The 22,934-nt window shown below is 36.7% G+C and overlaps 2 protein-coding genes and 1 long non-coding RNA gene across 5 annotated transcripts in view; 1 reads left to right on the top strand and 2 right to left on the bottom strand.

Moving 5' to 3' along the window:
- LOC128251157 (uncharacterized) overlaps positions 1-3,208 on the bottom strand; it is a 43,153-nt gene extending 39,945 nt beyond the window's left edge. Inside the window, exon 1 of the long non-coding RNA XR_008267002.2 lies at positions 3,089-3,208. This is a non-coding gene — a long non-coding RNA (uncharacterized LOC128251157). The remainder of the gene's footprint in view (positions 1-3,088) is intronic.
- Positions 3,209-4,311: 1,103 nt separating this feature from the next.
- Positions 4,312-22,934, top strand: part of LOC106873345 (uncharacterized) — a 263,949-nt gene continuing 245,326 nt past the window's right edge. Inside the window, exon 1 of one of the 2 annotated variants that reach the window (XM_052977316.2) lies at positions 4,312-4,444. Coding sequence is in view for 1 of the 2 variants with exons in the window: in XM_089343929.1 (XP_089200055.1) it covers positions 10,302-10,359 (58 nt within the window). In the remaining variant the exon portion in view is untranslated. Of the gene's footprint in view, positions 4,445-10,177; positions 10,360-22,934 lie in introns of those variants that run through there. The other variant, XM_089343929.1, reaches the window with a different exon arrangement.
- Positions 17,128-22,934, bottom strand: part of LOC106871232 (uncharacterized) — a 22,481-nt gene continuing 16,674 nt past the window's right edge. For both annotated transcript variants that reach the window (XM_089343930.1, XM_014917583.3), the window contains exon 3: positions 17,128-18,414. In XM_089343930.1, the coding sequence (XP_089200056.1) occupies positions 17,203-18,414 (1,212 nt within the window). In that variant the 3' untranslated portion in view covers positions 17,128-17,202. The remainder of the gene's footprint in view (positions 18,415-22,934) is intronic.

Here is a 22,934-nt window from a genome sequence, read left to right as displayed (position 1 = left end):
TATATATATATATATGTATATATATATATATATATGTATATATATATATGTATATATATATATATATGTATATATATATATATATGTATATATATGTATATATATATATATATATGTATATATATATATATATGTATATATATATATATATATATATATATGTATATATATATATATATGTATATATATATATATATATGTATATATATATGTATATATATATATATATATATATGTATATATATATATATATATGTATATATATATATATATATGTATATATATATATATATGTATATATATATATATATGTATATATATATATATATATATATATATATATATATATGTATATATATATATATATATATGTATATATATATATATATATATATATATATATATATATATGTATATATATATATATGTATATATATATATATATATATATATATATATATATATGTATATATATATATATATATATATATATATATATATGTATATATATATATGTATATATATATATATATGTTATATATATATATGTATATATATATATATATATATATGTATATATATATATATATATGTATATATATATATATATATGTATATATATATATATATGTATATATATATATATATGTATATATATACATATATATGTATATATATATATATATATGTATATGTATATATATATATATATATATGAAAACATATATATATATTCATATATATAATATAAATATATAGATATATGCATATTCAAATATATATATATATGTATATTTATATTCATATCATCATCATCATTTAACGTCCGCTTTCCATGCTAGCATGGGTTGGACGATTTGACTGAAGACTGGTGAACCAGGTGGTTACACCAGGCTCCAATCTGATTTGGCAGAGTTTCTACAGCTAGATGCCCTTCCTAACGCCAACCACTCCGAGAGTGTAGCGGGTGCTTTTACGTGCCACCGGCACAAAGGCCAGTCAGGCGGGTACTGGCAACGGCCACGCTCAAAATGGTGTCTTTTACATGCCACCTACACGGGAGCCAATCCAGTGGCACTGGCAACGATCTCGCTCGAATGTCCTTACATGTGCCACCGGCACAGGTGCCATCACGATTTCGGTTTCGCTTGCCTGAACAGGTCTTCGCAAGCCGAGTTTCTGTGTCCAATGAAGATACAATGAAGATACAAAGAACGAATTGCACTTCCTCATCCCTCACCCCAGAGATAAATGACCCTGCTCTTCTATACAGCCCTTGACCTGAACTGCCACCGGCACTATTTGCATTCATCACTTGCTAGATTAACTAACGCAGATACGAGTTAATGCCCACGGCGACGATACCTGTACTATATACATTTCGTGGTTCAGCCTCACAAACAGGGATTATTGTTTTTCGTTTTCTTTTTCCCAAGACTTAAAGCTGATTTTATGCTTGATATTTAATTACACCTTAATTACCTATTGGTAATTATATAACGAACTCGCATCACAATGGCAAATAAAGCATTATCCACCCTTTTAATACTAACCCACCTGGGGTTAACCCTAGATCTATGATACCAAACCCTGGTAGAAAATCTTGAGTGAAGCTGGAAATATATTGACTGAACAAAATATGATTTTTAATCAAACTTAATTTCTTAAACCTCACCTTATTTTAATATGACTTTCGTATATTTTCAATTGATATTCATTTTTTTTTTAATAAAAAGTTTATCTGATTTAACTTAGAGTTCATAGAATTTTAATCATAGTTTGTTTTGATTTGAAATTCGTTTATTTTAATTTGAAAATCAGTTGTTTTAATTAAGCATGGACGTCTTTTAGAACATTGTCATTTTATAAGATTTTGCTGGCAAATTCTTAAATTAACAAACATTTATTTACATGAAAGACAGATCGTGAAGACCTGTGGGGTCGAGAGGCCTACAACAGCGGAATCCCAGTCCCCTACAGAAGTAAGCTTCCACTGAGTGCGATGGAGATGAGGAGTTCATCTAGACTCAGTAGTCTTCCGACATTGACCACAGACAGTGCATCAATCTAGAACTTGGAGAATTTTGCACTAGCTGAAAGTAGGTGACAGCTTGAAAATTGATCAGATTGATCAAGGAGAGAGTTGAAAGTGGCACCTGAACTCAGATTGTCCCATACTCTCTGCTTCCGTCTATCCTCACTTGTAACAGGAACTGAAAACCCAGCCCCCACCAGTGTAATAGAGCTTCGTCCATCTCCCTGTTGGAATTAGTCAATGTTGGAGAGGAGAGGATGTTGCCCACCAAAGGAGACTAAACATGGAGGAAAGAAAACAAGCAAGAGATAGAGACGAGCACTTGCGCAGACTTAGACACCCCAAACCGTTTGGGCAAAGCATTTTTTTTTTTTTCTATTTTTAAAAATGTCTTCGGATTCCTATATTTTCGATATCGGAAATTATGATTTTGCTAAAAATACACATTTTCAAAATTTCAATTTCCCCATCCACATCCCAAATTTTTCATCTTTCAATTTTTTTCGAATTTTCTTTCTAATCCACATGAAAAAATACGGAGATTACGAATCTAGAAAAAAATCTTTTTCAGTTTCAACTGTTCTTAGAAAACCTCATATGTTGCCCCTCCCCACCCCTTCCCGTTTTCTAAAAGCGCAAACTGCGTATGTTTTACGCATGAGTAGATTTCTCCTGAAACAGCAGACGAAAAAATATTAAGCACTCACCAGAAAAACCGATATGCTAGAAATAACAGCTGAAAGTAGAAAAAATACCACCACCCGCTGCCTGCTTTCTAAGCGCACAAAACCTCAAATGTTTCATGCATAGGATATGTTCGCTTGTGCATGCATAGATTTCTCCTCAAATGTTCAAATTTTGCCCTCAAAATAACGCCTTCAAAATAACGGCTAAATGTTTGCATTTTACGCATGCATAGATTTCTCTTATAACAGCGGAAGAAACAATATTAAGCCTTCACCAGAAAACACGATATGCTAGAAATAACAGCTAGATGCCTGGAAAAGACTTTTTCCTCGGCTTAACACTCTCCACCCTTAAATCTCAACTTACCATATCTATTTCAATTTTGATGCTTTGCCACAAATCATTTTCGTGTTCTGTTTATGTAAAAATAGCAAATTATTCATGCTGAAAGCTTCGTTTATCTATTTATATAAAGGTGAGGTTGTGCGTGCGTGCGCGCGTGTGTGTGTAAACCCGAATAACTTCAGAAGTACACAATTGATTTTCTCCAAACTGGGAACATACATTACTTATGTTCCAGAGATGTTTTAGACTTAAAATTTTTCATATACGGTCCCTGGGATTACGTGGAGAAGGGAGGTAACTCTCTGTGACGTAACTTTCAAAAATTGATTGCCCCCAGCGCGATTAATCCGCTGGACGTTTTTCATCTTAAATAGGATATTAATGTTTTTTTATTGAGAATTAATTATTAACATAACAGTGTCATCTCAGTTCATTGTATGTATTTCTTAAAATTTGCAAAGATGTTGATATTATTTACCTTTTTTATTGTCATTTCATTATTAACGTACATTTATCTCATTTTATCACATCATATTTATTGACATAATATCTCCAAAGAGATCTTCCATTGGTCGAAAAATTATCAATCACAATCACAATTGGTTGTGTGGAAGAGTAATACTGGCTCAAAAAAACAGCACTGTAAGTAAAATTAATGAGCAGCTGCTGCAGTACCTTCCTGGAAGTCCTCACATCTATAAGTCAGTTGATACAATCCCGGATCCAGAAGAGGTGGTAAATTATCCAACAGAATTTCTCAATTCGTTGGACTACCTCCCGACAGATTGAAACTGAAAGTGGGAACTCCAGTAATGTTATTGAGGAGTTTGGATCCACTAACACTTTGCAATGGGACACACCTGGTGGTAAAGAAGATAATGCCACATGTTATAGAGGCCACCATCCTCTCTGGATGAAGAAAAGGAAAGCAAGTTTTCATACCTAGAATTCCTCTCATTCCATTGGGAGCTGAGATTCCTTTTTCATTCAGAAGAGTGCAATTTCCTATTCGTATCAGCTTCACAATGTCTTTCAATAAATCCCAGGGTCAAACACTGTCTGTGGTAGAACTTCACTTGGAAGAGTCATGCTTCTCATACGAGCAATTAAATGCTGGTTGCTTTAGAGTGAGAAGCAAAAAACATCTATATGCATTTATTCCCGAAAGGAAAAAAAAGAATGTTGTTTACCAAGAGGTTTTGTAGGAATTACTGCATCCTACGACGCGCTCCAGTATCCACTGTTCTTTGTGAATGGAGAAGATGGATACCATTTCAGCATAATACCAACAAACCCGAAGACTGCACCAACAAAGCAGTTTCCTGCATGGACTTCAGTATCAAAGCATATTCTTCAATTACTCACTCCAACCACGCGGTAAGCCATTACGCATTTTTTTTTTCCAAATAATTCATTACTACATGTAACTGCATAGGCTCATGTGACTACATAGGCCCAATTTATTTTTCTTATTCTACAGCCACACTAGCAGTTCAATGTCGACCCTTCGCCTTCTGCAACGTTTCAACAATTCACTTTTCCGTTCCCATCTCCTATTGCAGTCCCATTTCAGGAATGTATACATTTACGTACATATCCCCATTACCCCTACAGTCATTCAACTGTCAACCATACAATGGGTCGTACTAGACGCAGCGCCATCTGCCGCAAAGGAGAGTGTATCCACTGACAGCTTTCTAGTGCATTCAAAAATCACCTACCCACCCCGACAGTTTTACATGACAGGTTAGGGCCTGGAATCCTCCAAACGAACGCATGACATGTCACTTAATCGAATTAGCCCGTCATTTACTCCACAAATGTTTTGTCGTTAATGCTGCAATTTCCAATATCACGTTTCAACATAACTGTAAGATATATATAAACTATACCATTTTAATCCCGTGCAATGCCGGGTGTCTCTGCTAGTTATATATATTTATACTATGTTGATCCTCAACGAACCTCTGTGCGTGTGTGTGTGTGGGGGGGGGGGGTGTGATGAGCGTGTAACAGTGCGCGTGTGCGTGCCTGAGCAAAAGATATAATTGGGTGATCTTTAGGTATTGGTCTCCCGAGTGTTGGTATGAGGAGATGATGACCCTCTGTTTCAGTCTAGCCTTGTTGTCCGAGGTGAATGATGTCGTCTACCAATGCTGAGGAATTGCCAAAATAATTTATCAGTTGCATACCTTGTTTTATCACTCAAGTCAAATTCCCAGATAGTAAAGGCCTCAGTGTACTGTCTGTCAATGGCTCGGGGCTCTCGATCCAGTAGGACATCTTCGTGGTGCCGGTAGAGCAGCTCTGCCTTCGAAGTGTTGATCTTGAGGTCAAACATATCTGCTGCACAAGAAAGCCGGTCCACAATGTATTGTATGTCCTCAATGCTGCTGGCCACGAGCGCTGAGTCGTCAGCGTAGAGCAGCTCCCTGACACACATTTCTTGATTTTGGTGGGGGTACGAAAAGGGAGCAATTTGAAGGGCTTCCCATTTATTCTACTGCAGATGAAAACCCTATTGTACAGATTGACCTTCATTGTGTCAGGCACAGCTGGAGATAAAGAGAGAAGTGTGTGGGAACAAGCACGGGATCTTTGGGGTTTGACGGGCAACATTTTTTATGTAGTATTTTTGGTACCGAAACACTTTCAAACTTCGTATACTTGTATATTTTGTGGTATAGAACAGATAAAAAAATTTGTATTCGAAGTTATTTCACGTTAAAAATTGTCTTATTTCGATAATTTCAACTAATCACTGACGTCTATTCAGTTGAAAACAGTTAGCGCTGTAACGGTGTATATCGTATTAATCTCTGTTAGTTCTGACATTTCCGATTAACTAAACTGTTCGTAAACAAAGGGGAAAAGGCCATCAAAATACTTGAATATTGCCTGCACTTGTTATTGGAGCTGGCAGAATTATTAATGCACCTCCACCAAGTGCTTCATTTCCTAGAAATAGCAGCCAAATCTTCTTTAAATCAAACTCTAGTTTAGGGTTAGGGTTCGGATTTTAGAGTTAGGGTTGGGGTTATGAGTGAAGTTATGGCAAATATAATCATAACCCTAACCGTAACCCTAAAACTAACCCTAACTATAGAATCCGAACTCTAAAATTGTTACACACACACAGATACGCACAGCGTAATTTATTATATAAACAATATATGCGTATAAATTATGATTAAACTGGATGAAACATGTCACAGGGAATAACATTTTTATGACCGGTCAACAGTAACTGTATTCAGCTGAATAGACGTCAGTGATTGGTTGAAATTACAGAAATACGACAACTTTAACATGAAATAACTTGCGATGTACAAAATTTTGTTAAGAAGGTTAAGAGAAGAAGTTGTTTCATATGACACATTCTATCAGTGTCCCAAGTTTGAAAGTGTTTCGTTAAGAAAACAAATGTTGCCCGTCAAACCCCAAAGATCCCAAGCACGCACCCCTGCTTCACACCATGGTTGACTGCAAACGCTTCACTAAAATCTCTGCCAACTGAGACTAGTCCTTTCATTTCTGTGTAGAACTGCTCGATGATGTTTACAAGCTTCTGAGGGCATGTTTACAGTTTTGTTGTGCGCGTGCGCGAAATCATAGCTGAAGTCCAATTTTGAAAGTATCTTTTACTTATTTCAGTCATTAGACTACGGCCGTTCTGAGGGCACCGCCATTAAGAATTTTTAGTCGAATGAATCGACTTTTTTTAAAGCGGATCTCTTCTGTTTGGCTTTCACGTTTCAATTCCTTTAATATTGTTCCAATTCATTTCAAATTTGGTTTATTGACGTAGTTTTGTAATTATGGAACTGGAATTTATTTTTGCCATAGATTAATAAATAAAAAGTCAATAGCATTTAAAGAAAGCCGTGGCCACGTTTGTGCCTGTTTCCATAGTAACAAGCCAAGTTGTTGTCTGCTTAAAGCTACTGTACCTATATGCTGAACTTCTGCTTTTAATTTTCGCTACATTTTTTTTTTTCCAGTAAATTGATGTGATTTTTCACATTGAATCTGATTTTGTTATTCACTTGTTCCAGGAAAGTTTTAGAAAAAAGTTTATAATAAATATGTTACTAATTGATTTATCCCAGGTCATCCATTGACCGGACTGACCCTAAACACCAATTCTAAACCCTAAGTCTAACCCTAAGCCCTAAATATAACCCTAACTCAAACCCTAAACCGTAATTTTAACCCTAAACCTTAATTCTAACCCTAGTGTGTTTTTATTCTATCTTAGTTTTTCTCAAAAAAATTTTCATTGATAATTTTTCTTTTATATTGCCTAATCCAACGTTTCATTTGAGTTTATTCATTTAAACTTATTAAAACTTCGGTGCTTTCATTTTGCTTAAAAAACTTCTCACGCAGAAAATACTAACATCCAAATCCTGATTAAAAATAATCAAACTTTAAACTTCTGTAACATCTTTCTAAATTTTTTTCTAGAACAAGTGAATAACAACATCAGATTCAGCGTGAAAAGTTACATCCATACATTTAATTTTAAAATTTCAAACCGTGAAAGTTAAACAGAAAAGATCCTTTTAAGCCTGGAACTTATTCTATCGGTCACCTTTGCCGAACTGTATTTCGGGACGTAAATACACCAACGTTGATTGCAAGTGGTGGTAGGGAACAAACATATGCATCGGAAAGAAGCTCGTTGTATATAGACGAGCTTCTTTCAGTTTCCGTCTACCAACTCTATTCATAAGGCTTTGATCGGCCCGAGGCTATAGTTGAAGACATCTGCCCGGTACTACTCAAGCAGAGCGGACCCGAACGCGCAGTCGCGCTGACGCGCATCCGCGCTAGCTAGTTGTGAGTGGTCGATCCTACGAAAAGTGCGCGCGAGCGCGCGTGCAAATGAATACATGTGTGCGCATGCAAATTAGTAAATAATTTCTTTTAAACAAAGTAAATAATTTTTTTTAAGTTACTTTTTTCTTTTCTAAACAACGTAGATAGGTAGAAGGAATAAAAATAACACACTATCTGTTTTTGTTAACTTCATATATTTTTTTTTCTTTTAATTAAATTTTGTGAACAAAATAATTTCTTTTCTAAACAACGTAAATAAATTTTTAAAAAGGTGCACATTGGGATTAGACACTGAGGGAAACTTGATATGCTAGAAATAACAGCTAAACGCAAAAAGAAAAAAAAAACTGTAACCTTTACTTTTCTGAAATCACTGTGGATATATTTCGGCTATATACTTGATAAATGTCTGAAAGTTCTCCCACGAATTCCCACACTTCATATCGTAATAATCACGGTACATTGGCTCATCAATATGTGACCATTTCATGTTACCACATGATCCACTTTTATATTTCAGTCTACGTTTTATCCGTGACCAGAATGGGCCACATATCCGTGAAAATCGTAGTTCCTGGCTCCACATTTTCAATGATTGCAGCTTCTAACGTTTCAGCCTTTCTATCAGTTATAATGTTACAGGTAGCCCTTTTTCTGAGTGACATCGTAAAAGCCTATCACACAAAACTTTTTACCAAAAATTTTCATTTGACGACGACAAGTAGATTTTTTTTTTTTTGTGCAATTAATTTGTTTTCTTTCAAAAAATCCAGAAAGATATCCCCCCCTTTAACCTTTTCCATAATTCAACACGAGGTGAAGACATTTTGGGAATATGGGCTTCGAAAAATTTGCGCGGCACACTCAAAACTTAAGTTCAATTGTGAACAATATTGGCGGGAAGAGGTCAAGAAAGAGGACGAGCCCTTTACAGAGGGAGGTCAAGAAAGAGGAACTGGTAAAACCAAGCCCGTCTTTCCATTTCAAATTGGTAGAGGGAGGTCAATTCCTCTTTCTTCAACCTCTCTCTGTAAACGGCCCTTCCTCTTCATTGACCTCTTCTCGCCAATATTACCAAAATGTCTTCACCGTGTTGAATTATGGAAACAAATTAATTTCACAAAAAACAAAAAAACAAAAAAAAAGAATGTACTTGTCGTCAAATGAAAATTCAATCTTTTCAACGTGCTATTGACGGAGTTATTTGGCGATGTAATTCATGCAGTAAAACAATCTCTATAAGGAAAAATACTTTTTTAGAGAAATGCCACTTGACAGTGTTTACACTATTTCAAATAATAGCAGACTTTATATCTGAATTGCCAGTAACTTGTTCCATGAGTTGAAACAATATTAGCAACGACACGGCCATTCAATGGTACGAATACTGCCGAGAAATATGTTCAGCCATGTTACTGAAAGATAAGAAAAAATTAGGTGGACTGAACCACGTTGTGCAAGTGGATGAAAGCCTGCTTTTCAAGAGGAAATATGAGGTTGGCAGAATGGTTGAAAAGTTTTGTGATAGGCTTTTACGATGTCACTCAGAAAAAGGGCTACCTGCAACATTATAACTGATAGAAAGGCTGAAACGTTAGAAGCTGCAATCATTGAAAATGTGGAGGCAGCAACTACTATTTTCACATATATGTGGCCCATTCTGGTCACGGATAAAACGTAGACTGAAATATAAAAGTGGATCATGTGGTAACATGAAATGGTCACATATTGATGAGCCAATGTACCGTGATTATTACGATATGAAGTGTGGGAATTCGTGGGAGAACTTTCAGACATTTATCAAGCACATAGCCGAAATATATCCACAGTGATTTCAGAAAAGTAAAGGTTACAGTTTTTTTTTCTTTTTGCGTTTAGCTGTTATTTCTAGCATATCAAGTTTCCCTCAGTGTCTAATCCCAATGTGCACCTTTTTAAAAATTTATTTACGTTGTTTAGAAAATAAAAATTACTTTGTTCACAAAATTTAATTAAAAGAAAAAAAATGTATGAAGTTAACAAAAATAGATAGTGTGTTATTTTTATTCCTTCTACCTATCTACGTTGTTTAGAAAAGAAAAAAGTAATTTTTAAAAAATTATTTACTTTGTTTAAAAGAAATTATTTACTAATTTGCATGCGCACACATGTATTCATTTGCACGCGCTCGCGCGCACTTTTCGTAGGATCGACCACTTGCGACTGCGCGTTCGGGTCCGCTCTGCTTGAGTAGTACCCATCTGCCCAAGGTGCTGCATATTGGGACTTAACCTGGAATTATGTGGCTGGGAAACAAACCTTTTACAACACAACGACGCTTGCGCCTGTTCAAGTTTTTCGTATTTCGGAATTAGGAAACAAACCGATATCATTTGCCAGATCTTAGAGGTAAATGAATAGTCAAAACTTGAGGATCTTATCTGGGATTTTACTTAAGGTGATAAAACAAGGTATGTAAAAGACAAATTATTTTGGCAACCGCCCAATTTGTTTGTTTTTTTTTCTCAGACGCACATGCGCGCTCTCACACACACACACACACACAGGTTCGTTGCGGATCAATATAGTATAAATACATATAATTAATGAAGTTTTCAGTACATATTTGCTATTTCTATATAAATACATGAAAATAATTTGTGGTATAGCATCAAAATTGAAATAGATAAGTAAAAAAACGTGTTGTTAAGCCGATGAAAAAGTATTTTCCAGATATTTAGTTGCTATTTCTAGCATGTCGGGTTTTCTTGTGTAGGCTTAATACTTTTTCGTCTGCTGTTACAGGAGAAATCTACGCATGCGTAAAACATACAGACTTATGTGGTTTTGGAAAGAAGGAAGCGGTGACGTAGAATGTTTTCTAAGAAAATTTGAAGTTAAAAAATAAAGTAGGGGTTTCAGATTCGTAATCTCCGTATTTTCCCACGTGGATTATTAGAAAAAAAAATTCCGAAACGAGTGAAAAATTCAAAATTAGGGTGGGTAGAAGGTAAATTAGAATATTGAAAACATGTTCTTTTCAGTAAAATTGTTATCTCCGATATCGAAAACGGAAAGCGGGGTGAGGGGTGCTAACTGTTTATTGAATCACTAAAAAGATCTGTAAATATTGACAGTCAGTTTGGGAGTTCTGCATAAAAAATATCATGACCTCAGTCCTGGAAGCCACAGTTATATCAAGAAAATTTGCTGGATACATTTGGTGCAAAGTTGTTATCAACCATCTTTCCAACAACTTTATCCACGTTTTTTAATTCAATATCTCTACAACCCGGGGACATATTTATAAAATAAAATTTAAAAAACAACATAAAATCATGACTTTCAGAAACATTTTTTTTTACACAGAATTGTCGAAGTATTTAAAAAATTACACGTTGCTGCCTTTGCATACTTTCCTCTTCATAATTCTTTTATTGTTCTTTTCTCTATCTTCTTGTGTTCTGTGTATTATGCATAAACTTTGAGCTGTCATTACTATCCTATTCTATTAGATTTCTTGCATCTCTAGGTCCTCTCTTTTACCTTTTCCCAACGAGTTTTAGTACACCTGAGGATTGTATGCAATATGCGGTGCTATTTTGGCGTGTGATCTACAATTTAAAGGGAGATTACTTTAGGTTACTGTTTAGTTTACTTTTCAATTTCTGAATTTTTTTATAAATTCTTTTGTACATACTTAGCATTGTAAATGTATTTTCAAATTACATATTTTAATTAAAATAAAACCATGTTTCCTTTATGTTTTAGTAAATAATAAGAAACCAAGAATAAACAATATAGTAATTAAAATAAGCGCGTAGATCACACAAGTTTGGTAGCTGCGAGTTTTGCAAAGTAAAGTTAGCAAAATTTCATCGTTTTCCCCTTCTTTTCGAGCTTCCTTCATTTCTCCACCACAACGATGACATGGTGCAAAATCTAAAAAGGCTATTTTTTTCGTAAAAATGCAGCTGCCTTCGCCTCGGCGCTGATCACATTGTAAAAATCTTTAGCCAACATCTTAAGGAGTTTTAGATATTAAAAAGTAACCTGAAGCAGTCGCCCTTTAAATCACACGCCAAAGTAGCACCCAATATGCTCATCACCATCATCATACTTTTAAATATACTTTTAAAGTGAACCGATTTGCAATTTTAATTTTAAAAGCTTCAACTTCCTATCAAGTTCAGCTTCATCATGCATGTACATCTCGAATGCAATTACTGAAAGTTGTTAGACTAAACCAGGCGAATAAACAGATAAGATAAAAAGTTGGTTTTATTTCGGAATTTTAGAGTTTAAAACTTCAATGTTGGTTTTAGCATACGGTTTTGTATGAATTAGAAATGTTTGTTTTTATTCCTGCATTAGTAAAAATAAACCCATTTTTTTTCTTTTTTTAGTCACTTACTTTGAAATGTTTCATCAATATCAGTACATTACTGCAGTATTTCTTTTTCCTTTTTTACAAAAGCCAGATATCCCTGCCGGCATTGAGGTTTTCCTTGTTACAAACAAAAACATAAAATGCTTACTTGTTGCTTTTTTTTTATGCATTATTGCTGTTTCAGTAAACAATTCCTTGGAAAACATTATTCATTCTGTAATATATCAACAGTATTTATGTGGGATGCCATTCCAACTTAGTGATGGCTGCTGTTCTCACTGACTGACGATAGCGCTTTTCGAATTGGCTCGGACTGGAAAGAGTTTACCCATTAAAAAGAAAAATACTTACCTGTTGAATCCATTCTCTAAATACGACTTACCTGTTGCTTTTTTTCTTTTTTTCCATTGTTGTTGTTTCATTAGAGGCATTGAGCTAGCAGGCGGACAAAATAATTTGTGGCATTTCTTCTTGCTTTATGTTCAGAGCTCAAATTCCCCCAAAGTTGTCTTGGCCTTTCATTCTTTCGATACCAATAAAATTAGCAACAGTTGAACACTGGGGTCAACGCAATTGACTTAGCACACTCCTCCAAAATTTCAGGCACAAAAAAAAGTCTTTACCAGTTTCATATTTCAAATATGTCAGTCATCTGCTTTTTCGTTCCCATAATGCAACTCCTAACCCTTCTCTCTGTCGTCTACTACTCCAACTCCCACCTCCACCAACTGCATTTCTTTACTTGCCAGACAAAACATAAAAGTGTGCATGCTTTAGGTCAATTTATGGTTAAAAATGTATATTAAAATATGAGGATATATAATTGGTTAAAAATTTGCCCACCACCTTTGACTGACGTTCCCTTTTTTCCGGGTCGGATGGCTGGACTCAGACGGTTCCATTTATCCTCAACTTTCTTACGACATTCGCCCATCTTTTCCGAAATATACTGTGCGACAGGTATCTCCTTTCCAGCCTGATCTTACTTTTGAGGTGGAAGCTGAAGTAATCAACTAACCCTCAGCTGGAAATGAAAGTACATGTCGCGACCCCTTTCGCCCGCCCGTGTCCTCCATACTATTTCTTTCAACATGGCAACTGTGTAGAGGAAACTGGCTTTCCTCTCTCTGTAAAGGAAGGAGGACAGAACAGTCTTGATAATCGATTCAGCTGATTACTGTACTCTTCCTGTCATCGACACCTGCGCGACATAGGCTGTCAGTCCCTTTAACTCCGCGCACTGCACGATGGTGTGCAGGATAGTTGCACTACCCCACCCGCACCTTGGGCATGTCGGTGGGACGGCTAGACCATGTTTCGATAGCCTCTCCCGAACAGGTAAGGTCGATCGGTAGCACAACCAGGCCAGGGATTTCTGGTAATTATCCAGGTACCCCGGCCCGAAAGTCCTCCCGAACAGGTTGACCAACTGATCTCTATCGAAGTCCAGAGTCTCCCCCAGGACATCGTCTGACATGCGCTCTACCAACCAACTATAGAAGTCCGCGGTGGAACTCCAGTTTCCGGTATTGCCCGCCCAAGAGAGAAGCGTGTGTGCCTGTCGGATTTCTAATTGCCAGTCCCCTAGCCTAGGTCTTCGCCTGATCCAAGGACCTAAATCCTGAAGGGAGGTCAACTGTGGAAGGAAGAACTTCACGAGCGATGACCACACCTGCTCATCTCCAGGTGACGCCAGAGGTGCCTAAGCCTCAGTGCGAACTTGCGCGTCTTCAGCCACGGCATCCCTTTCACGGTTTTTGCCCCTTCCACAAAAATATGGAATAGGAGTCGCTCCAGCTTGTTCAACCACGAATCAGGGCAAGGCACGACAGTCAGGCGGTAGGTGATAACGGATGCAATAAACACCCGCGTCACCACCGCCCTTTGTAGCAACGATAACGCCCTCCCAGACCAGGTCTGGTTTAGGGCGTTTACCTTGCTCGTAACCTCGCTCCAATTCTTCTCTATCTGCAGATCCGGACCAAACCAGACCCCTACCATGTTAACAGAACCTTCCGTCCAACGTCCCACAACGTTATTGGGCGGTGTTGACTTGCCCCTTCCTCACCTCCATCGACTGTCCTCCCAAACTGGCTGTCACTATTTACAGATTTTTTTTAGTGATTCAATAAATCAATAAACAGTTAGCAAAGAAACTGAAAAAGAAAAAGAAATGGATAAAATGTAAAGTTGTGAATCGTTAAAGGTTTGGGCAAAATACTCTGTATTTTTGTATTTGTTCTAACTCATTACATTCTGCGATTAAATTCTAAATCTCGTCAAAGCTAACTTTACCTTTCTTCTTCTCAGGGTCAATAAAACAAAGTGCCAGCTAAGTGAAGAATCGATTTTTTTTTTACCTTTTTAAGAAATTATATATCAATAATATTCTCTAGTGTTATTTCATTAAATAATTTGAAAAACTTCGATACACCAACTCTTCCTCTCCATCGTGTACTAATTCTAGCTCTTACTACACCTGATTGTTATCACATACTAAGCCAGAGGTGAGGAACCAGCAGCCTTCTTAGCCATTAAGTGTGGCCTTTCGAATGACTTCAAAACTAACCTTATCACTTGACAAACCAAGCTATTTACAGTTTTTATTTCATGATACAGAAGTTCGTTGACACAGAGAAAAAAAATTTGAAAAAAATGAAGAAAAATGCATAAAATGTTTCGCAGAGGTCGCTGTGCAAAATGAAGGTTGCTTCCCAACCTCATGGTTTCGGGTTCAGTCCAATTACACAGCACCACGAGCAAGTGTCTTCAACTATAACCAAAGCCTGTGTATAGATTTGGTAGAGAGAAACTGAAAGAAGCCCATTGTATAGATGTCTTTTATCATTTACTTGTTTCAGCGATTAGATTGCGGTCATGCTGAAGCACTGCCTTGAAGAATTTTAGTCGAACGAATCGACCTCAGTACTTCATTTAAAAAAAAAACAATTCTGGTTCTTATTCTATCAGCTTCTTAGGCCGAATCGATAAGTTATTGGGACGTAAAAGCACCCGGTTGTCTAGTGGTGACGGGGGGGGGGGGGGGCAAACGGACACACACACATACATATATATACGGCGCGCTTCTTTCAGTTTCCGTCAACGAAATCCACTCACAAGGCTTTGTGGTCGTCCGAGGCTATATCAGAAGACACTTGCCCAAAGTAAATGATAAAATCAAAGATTATGAATCCTAAGAGAGCTGAACAAAATGAAATGTAATATTTGTTCTCATCGCACTCGGAGCAAATCACGCCAATGATAAACTTTGTCTCATCCTTTCTAGATTAATAAAATAGTATAACCTCTCGTAATTTCTTTATTTTCTGGAATTTTCAGAAAATCTTTGCGAATTTGTGTTCTACACACGGAAATTCATTCGAATTTTTCTTTTTAATCGGTGTTTAAAATATGGACAGTCTGAATTTTTTGCTTATTATATCCCAACAGTGGGTCACCCTTGGCTACATCATCATTCCATAAGATGTGACTATGGGGAAAAAAAAAATTGAAGAACGTCAATACATGTCAGAGTGATCAAAGAAACGATGAAGGTGTCAGTCGTGAGGTGTGTTAAAAGCAACAGCTAAATCGCCCTTGAATTACACACAAAAGCATTTTTCGGAGTTTTTTATTTTTTTTTATTTTTTGGCGTAATTGTTTGAACTCCCGTATGTCGAACACGAATTCGCAAAAAAATAAAAATGTTATGAGAGGTGCTTAAACTAGAATTCCGCCGATTAATCTTCCCTCAAATATTCTAGCATTTTGGCTGCTCAAGTATTCAAGGGAGATAACTTTGTAAGTTCTTCTTGTTTTGCTTTTCTGTGTTGTTTTGAGATTAAAATAAAAAGGAGACAATTCCAAAGTAAGCAATATGAAAATGCCAAATTACTTTGAAATCGTATTCAAGAATTATATCAAAAGTTCTAATCTAATCCCAACTCAAATTATTTTATATTCATTCGCCTACTTCTTCAAACCTTCAAACCTTTTTTTTTTTTTTTAATTTATAACACGTATACAATATATAATCACATTAAATTACAAATCTAAAACTGAAGAAAATACAAACATGAGCGGAGAAAGAAAAAAAACAAGAAAATGAAGAAGAAAGTAACAAAAAGAAAAAACATCAATTCAACCTAAATGTCTCAATTGGTCGCTTACCACAAAGTTCAGTGGAACCTACTGAAGCAAAATGCCACACTCGCAGCATTACCGCGGGTGATGGCAAGGCTAAGGCGTTGGAGCAGCCAAGACCCTCACAATCCTCACCTGTCAGCTTGGTAAGGCGAGCTGCCAATGATGACAAGGACTTCGTTGTTAGCGGCTCAGCCCCTCCAAACGTCTCAAATGCCACTGGCTGGAAGAGATGGTTCACTGACAGGTCCCAGTACTTAAGGACTTTGTTCCCTTTGGCTACAGAAATAGTAACCTTCCTATTCAATGCAGCATCCAGGATGTGGGAAGGAGAAAAGGAGTCACTAACTGTGGGATTCCAGATAAGGCACCTACCTCTTACCCAGGGGCAACGGGTAAGACCAGATAGTTCCTTCCCATCATTTCTGACTATCCACTCTCTATCTCTTCTTATCCTCAACAGTCGTGTTTGACACCTTCATGATGATGATGATGATGACAGCAAAGTGGAGGGAGGTAACAGTGGTGGTTGTTGTTGTTGGGGTGGTGGTGGTGGTTGGGAACAATGATGACAACACAGAGATGTTTATGTCAGGAAACTTGAAAGTTGTGACAAGGATTGTGGTGATTACGATGGTGATAGTGATGATGATAGTAAAGGGATTTGTGGAAGTGATGATGAAGATGATAATATATAAGAATGAGATTTTATTTACATAAATATATATCTATTTTTATTTGAAAGTTTGGGAAGGAGGACGAGGCTGAGGTGAAGCTTTTGTCACATCAAAGACAAAAGCTTAAATTGTTTATCAGTTAAGGGGTGCCATCGGTAATCTAGAACCTCAGATATGTAGTCTTCAAGAGAGTTTATGTCATACGAAGTTCGTTTCAGCCATTTGTAAAAGCTGTCTGACCACTCAGGTAACCGAGGCCAATCATACTTTCGTAGCAAAGCGTTCTTACGAACATAGAGTTTCTTGAGGTTCTTTGCTTCGTGGACCAAAAGGAGAAGAGAAGCTGTGGAAAGTCTTTCCTTGATGATGAGTGTGTGCAATTTTGGACAACTCTTGACCATCATCAGCAGGTTAGAATCAATCCGTTCAGTGAACGAACGTGAGCCATGTACTCGGGGCAACTTAAGTTGAGCAAAGAGTTCAAGGTTTTTATGATACAGGTCTGCAATTTGCATAGCAACAGCTGGCCTTAACTGGCTGCGTGGATTCTCATGGATGACTGAGTACACTGGTGCTCCAGGCTGCTGCATCATATCTCGCCTAAGTCGACCAAGTGTCCTCAGCACCACTCGGATATAAGGGATCATTTCAAGCAAGAAGCTCCATGTCGCTGGTGAGATTGGTATGCTGGATGGTGTGAGGTGGTCTTCAACAATTTGAATCTCAGTTAGCTGTGTCCCAGCAAACAACAGGACACTCTCATCATCGATGTTATTTGATGAGATGACCAGCTTTTGCAGTGCAGACATCTGTGCAATCATTGGGAATGGGAAAACATCATTGGTGCAATTAACCAAACTCAGTGTCTGCAGTGAATCTCCACTCACTTTGTAGATCGGATCGATGAAGTCACTGGCATCTTTCATGTCCAACATCAGGTTGGCCAAATGAATCTCCTTCATATTCTTCATACTGCCAATCACTTTCTTCATCTTGTCCAAAATGTCTCCACCAGTTCCATGGATGCTGACTCCACTGTGTTCCCAAAACTCGCAGTGGAAGGTGAAATGAAAAGTTTTAAGGTGTGGCATTGGATAATTATCGAAGAAGTTGAGGAAGTAACCCAAAACTCGCAGAAACTCATACAGGTTGAAGTAATCTTTGATGGGTGGGATGATGATGCTTTTGAAGAAAGAGCCAACCCGGGCCAAACACAGCTGCACCTTCCTGGGATCACTCTCATGTTGGTAACCTAAATACAAATTAAATTTCTTCCGAGTGAAAGATCGGTCATTGAGAGTAAATGCCTCCCATACCTGCAAAATAGAAAAAAAAAAAAGCAGTTGATATTAAATTGTTAAGATAGGAAAAATGACATTTTCTAATTCAAGCTTTCCTTTTAAATTTTTCCATTTCATATTTTTTCGGGGTTTTTTCCAGTTCAAATTGTTTATAACTATCAAAGCTCATGGATATAATACACATCTCAATTTAAAGGCCTAAACTGTATTACAACCCTGTGATACCAATTGTAATATACAATGTTAATACACAATAGCTATTAGAGTAATAATACCATTCTATATTTTAGAGATGAGGAATTCTGTACGTCATTTACATTATTTACATTGGATGGATATGTGTCCTCATCTTGTTTGTTGTTACCACAATGTTTTGGCTGATTTACTCTCCAGCTTTCCTCAGGTGTCCTGGTGGAATTTTGAACCCAACCCTGGGTTCTCATTCCTAAGGTATTTTTTGCTGATGTTATTATTATTATTATTATGAATAAATAATAATAATAACATCAGCAAAAACCGCCCCGGTTCCATGTCCATTTTGGCTTAGTTTCTACAGCTGGATGCCCTTGCTAATGCCAACCACTTTACAGAGTATACTGGGCACTTTTACATGACACTGGCATGTGTGCTTTTTATGTGGCACCAGCACCCATGAGCCCACAAAGTTAGGATCACTTGGCTGAAGAAGGATGTAGGGGACAAGAACAGCCATGATTTTACTTAATATATTTATATAGAATCTATTCTATAAAATTAAAAATCATTTTGAAAAAGTACTGAGTTTTATTACATTATACAGGCAAACTATGTAGTTAAAAAGTTTACTTCTTAATCCTGTGGGATTGGGTTCATTCCCACAGAGCAGTAACTTGGGCAAGTATCTTCCACTACAGCTCCAGGCAGACCAAAACCTCATTAGTGGATACAACAGATGGAAACTGAAAGAAGCCTGTAAGTGTACATGTGTGTGTGGACATACAAGTGTATGCAGAAAACGTGTAGAAGAAAAGACAAGGAATGTGGAGGGGGAGAGAGAAGTGTGTTGTTATGCCTTTTACTTTATTATTTTTTGTTGATGACTCATGAGCTTTTTTTAAAAAAATTAGGGGTTAATTAATATATGAAGAGTTACATAAGTTTATTGTTTGTGTAGTAAGCTACAAAATTCTTACATTCTCCTGATTTCTGATAATTCAGACTGACATACATGGTCCCAGCAGATAAAATGGAAAAGGCATTGCCTTGGAGGATGATGAGGGAGATGTGCTGGAACAGTGTATGTATGTGGGTGTACATGTGTTTTATCGTGCAATAGTCGTAAACAAGTATCACCATCATAAGGAACATTTACTTTGCTCGCAAGTTGATAAGGGGTGATGGCAGAAAAGGCATCTAGCCATCTACCTCAGTGTTTCTCAACCAGGGTCTATATGACCCTTGGGGCTCCAATATAAGATTTTGTTAAAATTTATGTGCAATATATTGGTTAAACTTCTACAATATACAACATATTTTAATAATTTTTTCATACAATTCTTAATAATGTTATAAAAATATAATAGGATTTTTTTTTAAAAAACATTGGATGGCTAGGAGGGTCCATCTGAGTAAAACAGGAATCAAAGAGATCCATAAGTAAAAATGGTTGAGAAACTGCTCTATCTCAACATGCTATCAAACATGGGGACATGGACATTGATATGCTGTGTGTGTGTGTGTGTGTGTGCGTGTGCGTGCACACTTCTCCAAAAATGATCCACTGAGCTACAAGCAGTAACATTATTATTTCCCCTGTCAGCAAATCATCTAACTTCAAAGACATAGAATAAGAGACCGTCAAAAAGAACAGCATCTGGCTGTAGACAATACATTCATAGTATAATCATGCTTTACGTGCTGGCATTGAAAAGCAAACATAAGATTAAACAAATGAATGAACTTTGTATCATAAACACTCCTAAACATTGCAACTAGTGAAAATGTGTACATTATATTTAGAACTTTATCAGGGTAAATTTTTAAAATGTTTTCTTTGATTCTTTTTTTTTTTATTCAGATAAACAAAACAATAATTCGTTTCCAAATTAAAAATTTCTTGCAATTTAGATTCAAATCATTATCATTTTAACATCCACTTTTCCTTGCTTGCATGGGTCAAATGAAATTCATTGAGGTAGATGGACTGCGGTCAGATGCCCTTCCTGTTGTAAACTCTTACATTTGCCTCCAAACAAGGTAATATTTCTCCATAGCCAGGTATATTTTCATGGATGACTAGAAACAAATGAATCATTAGTATGTACACAAAGCCATACATACACACTCGTGTGTGTGTGTGTGTGTGTGTGTGTATATATATATATATGCTTGAGAAGACTCATCCAATGCAGTAGAAACGACATCCTAAAACCACCTTTGGTATGCTTGTAGGTGTGGAGATTTGTCAAGCATTTGACAGACTGTTTTTGCTCCATCAAGCATTTCCCCGACATCACTTCCCTCAACACCCATCATTTCTCTGTCTAGGGTACTACTTGCCTGCTGTAATCACTTGAGAGCAGAATGGACACAAATTACATTCCCCTCCCCCACAATAGCACTTTCATTCTCCTTTATCATCCCTGTTCACACTACTTCTACCAATCACTTCTTTTTCTGCCTTCAGTCACTACTCTCCTCCTCTATACTCCATTTTTTACACGTCTCTTACCTGCTATCACTCAATGCCCTCTCAAAACTACCATCACACCCAACTTAACCATAGCCCCCTGAGCCATCCTATATTGCTCACCATCACTTGCTGCATGCACCTTTAGCCCCCTCTCCCCACCCCGTTCCCACGTTTGTCTCAATCAGGATTAGAACATAGTAGAAGAGCTTTACATAAATTTTGCAGTGACTTCAATCAAGCCATTAGTTTTGACAACAGACATAAAATTGCTTGCTTTCTTGATGCCATCTTAGCTTTAAACTCTGTTTTGTATTATCTGTCCTAACAAATAACTTAACTCTGTCAGAATGAGATTTAACCACCATAGGTTTGTATTCAATAGTATAATAAATAGCATTTCTATTATAAAGTTTCTAATCTATTCGCTAATGAAGATATATTTAATAACCAGGCCCTTATTATAACCAATCCTTCTTATAACCAAGCCCTGCTTAATAGTAGCTTCTCTGATAAAATAAAGTGCATATTGAGGACTGAGCTGAAAATGTTACTAGCTCAATTAACTGCATACAGTAAACCAACCACAGCTAATCATAATACACTGAACAGTAATAATGAGATTCTCCCTATCAACAATTCAAATACTAATCCTTTCCTTCTCTTATATCTTCTGGCAATAATATTTCTTTCCCCAGAAGTAATCCTCTTCCTGACCCTCTATCTGCAACTCTACTTACACCACCAATATGAGAGCTGATTCTGAAAGGAACAGTATACATCGTTTTCTAGATACTTGCCCTTATTTCAAATGTTCAGGTGGACTTAATAAGAATAGGAGACATTCAGTTCTTTGGTTTACACCTCTCTTCTGATTGAAAGTTAAAGTATTGCCTAAATTGTTCTTTAATATTCTAAAATTTAATTTCCTATTTCAACATAACTATTACTTAATATTTAATACATCAACTATTAAACTCTTCTATGATAAACCACCTAAGATAGGGACTATAGGAAAGTTGGTTATACATCATTAGATGTATACCTGACTTTCCTATATAAAATTATGAAATATATAACGGAACGCTGAACTCCGGACTATCAACTTAAACAACTCTTTATTTAGGTGGTAAATATATACATCTTTAGCTCTTGTTGTTACAGCTTCTGTGTGTGTGAGCATAGTTGTTGGGACGTTGTTATGTAGATGTAAGCGAGCTATCGAGTGTAAGTCCGAAAGATGGAGAGTGACAGCTAAACACGTCCATGCTCTATTGCTGGCCAGCAAGAAAGAGGTAGAATTAAGCGGGAAAGCTTGCTTGTTTAATTCCACGCATGCGCACGGCGTTACTACAGGACTATTATCACTGCATATAATCATAACCATGATAGTAATCATAACACAAATAACAATATTTTTAGTAGTGATAATAAGAGAAGTAATAAGGATTTCAAATTTTGGCACAAGGCCAGCAATTTAGGGTAAGTCAATTACATCGACCCTAGTACTCAACTGGTACTTGTCTTACTGACTCAAAAGAGTGAAAGACAAAGTCGACTTTGGTGGAATTTGAACTTAGAATGCAAAGATGGGCAAGATGCTGCAGAGCATTTTGCTAGGTGTGCTAACAATTCTGCCAGCTCACCACCTTATAATAATGCTAATGATAATGATTTCAAATTTTGGCACAAAACCAGCAGTTTTGAGAGAAGGTGGTTAGTCAATACCAATGACCCCCGTACTTGACTGGTACTTTATTTTATCAACTCTGAAAGGATGAAAGGCAAAGCTGGCCTTGGCAGGATTTATACTCAGAACATAAAGAGCAGGAAGAAATGCTAACAATTCTGCCAGCTCCCCACCATT

This window comes from Octopus bimaculoides, chromosome 28 (genome assembly GCF_046866305.1).
Source record: "Octopus bimaculoides isolate indiv1 chromosome 28, ASM4686630v1, whole genome shotgun sequence".
Taxonomy (NCBI): Eukaryota; Metazoa; Mollusca; class Cephalopoda; order Octopoda; family Octopodidae; genus Octopus; species Octopus bimaculoides.
Note: the sequence above shows the minus strand (reverse complement) of the source record. Positions and strands in the feature narration are given on the sequence as shown.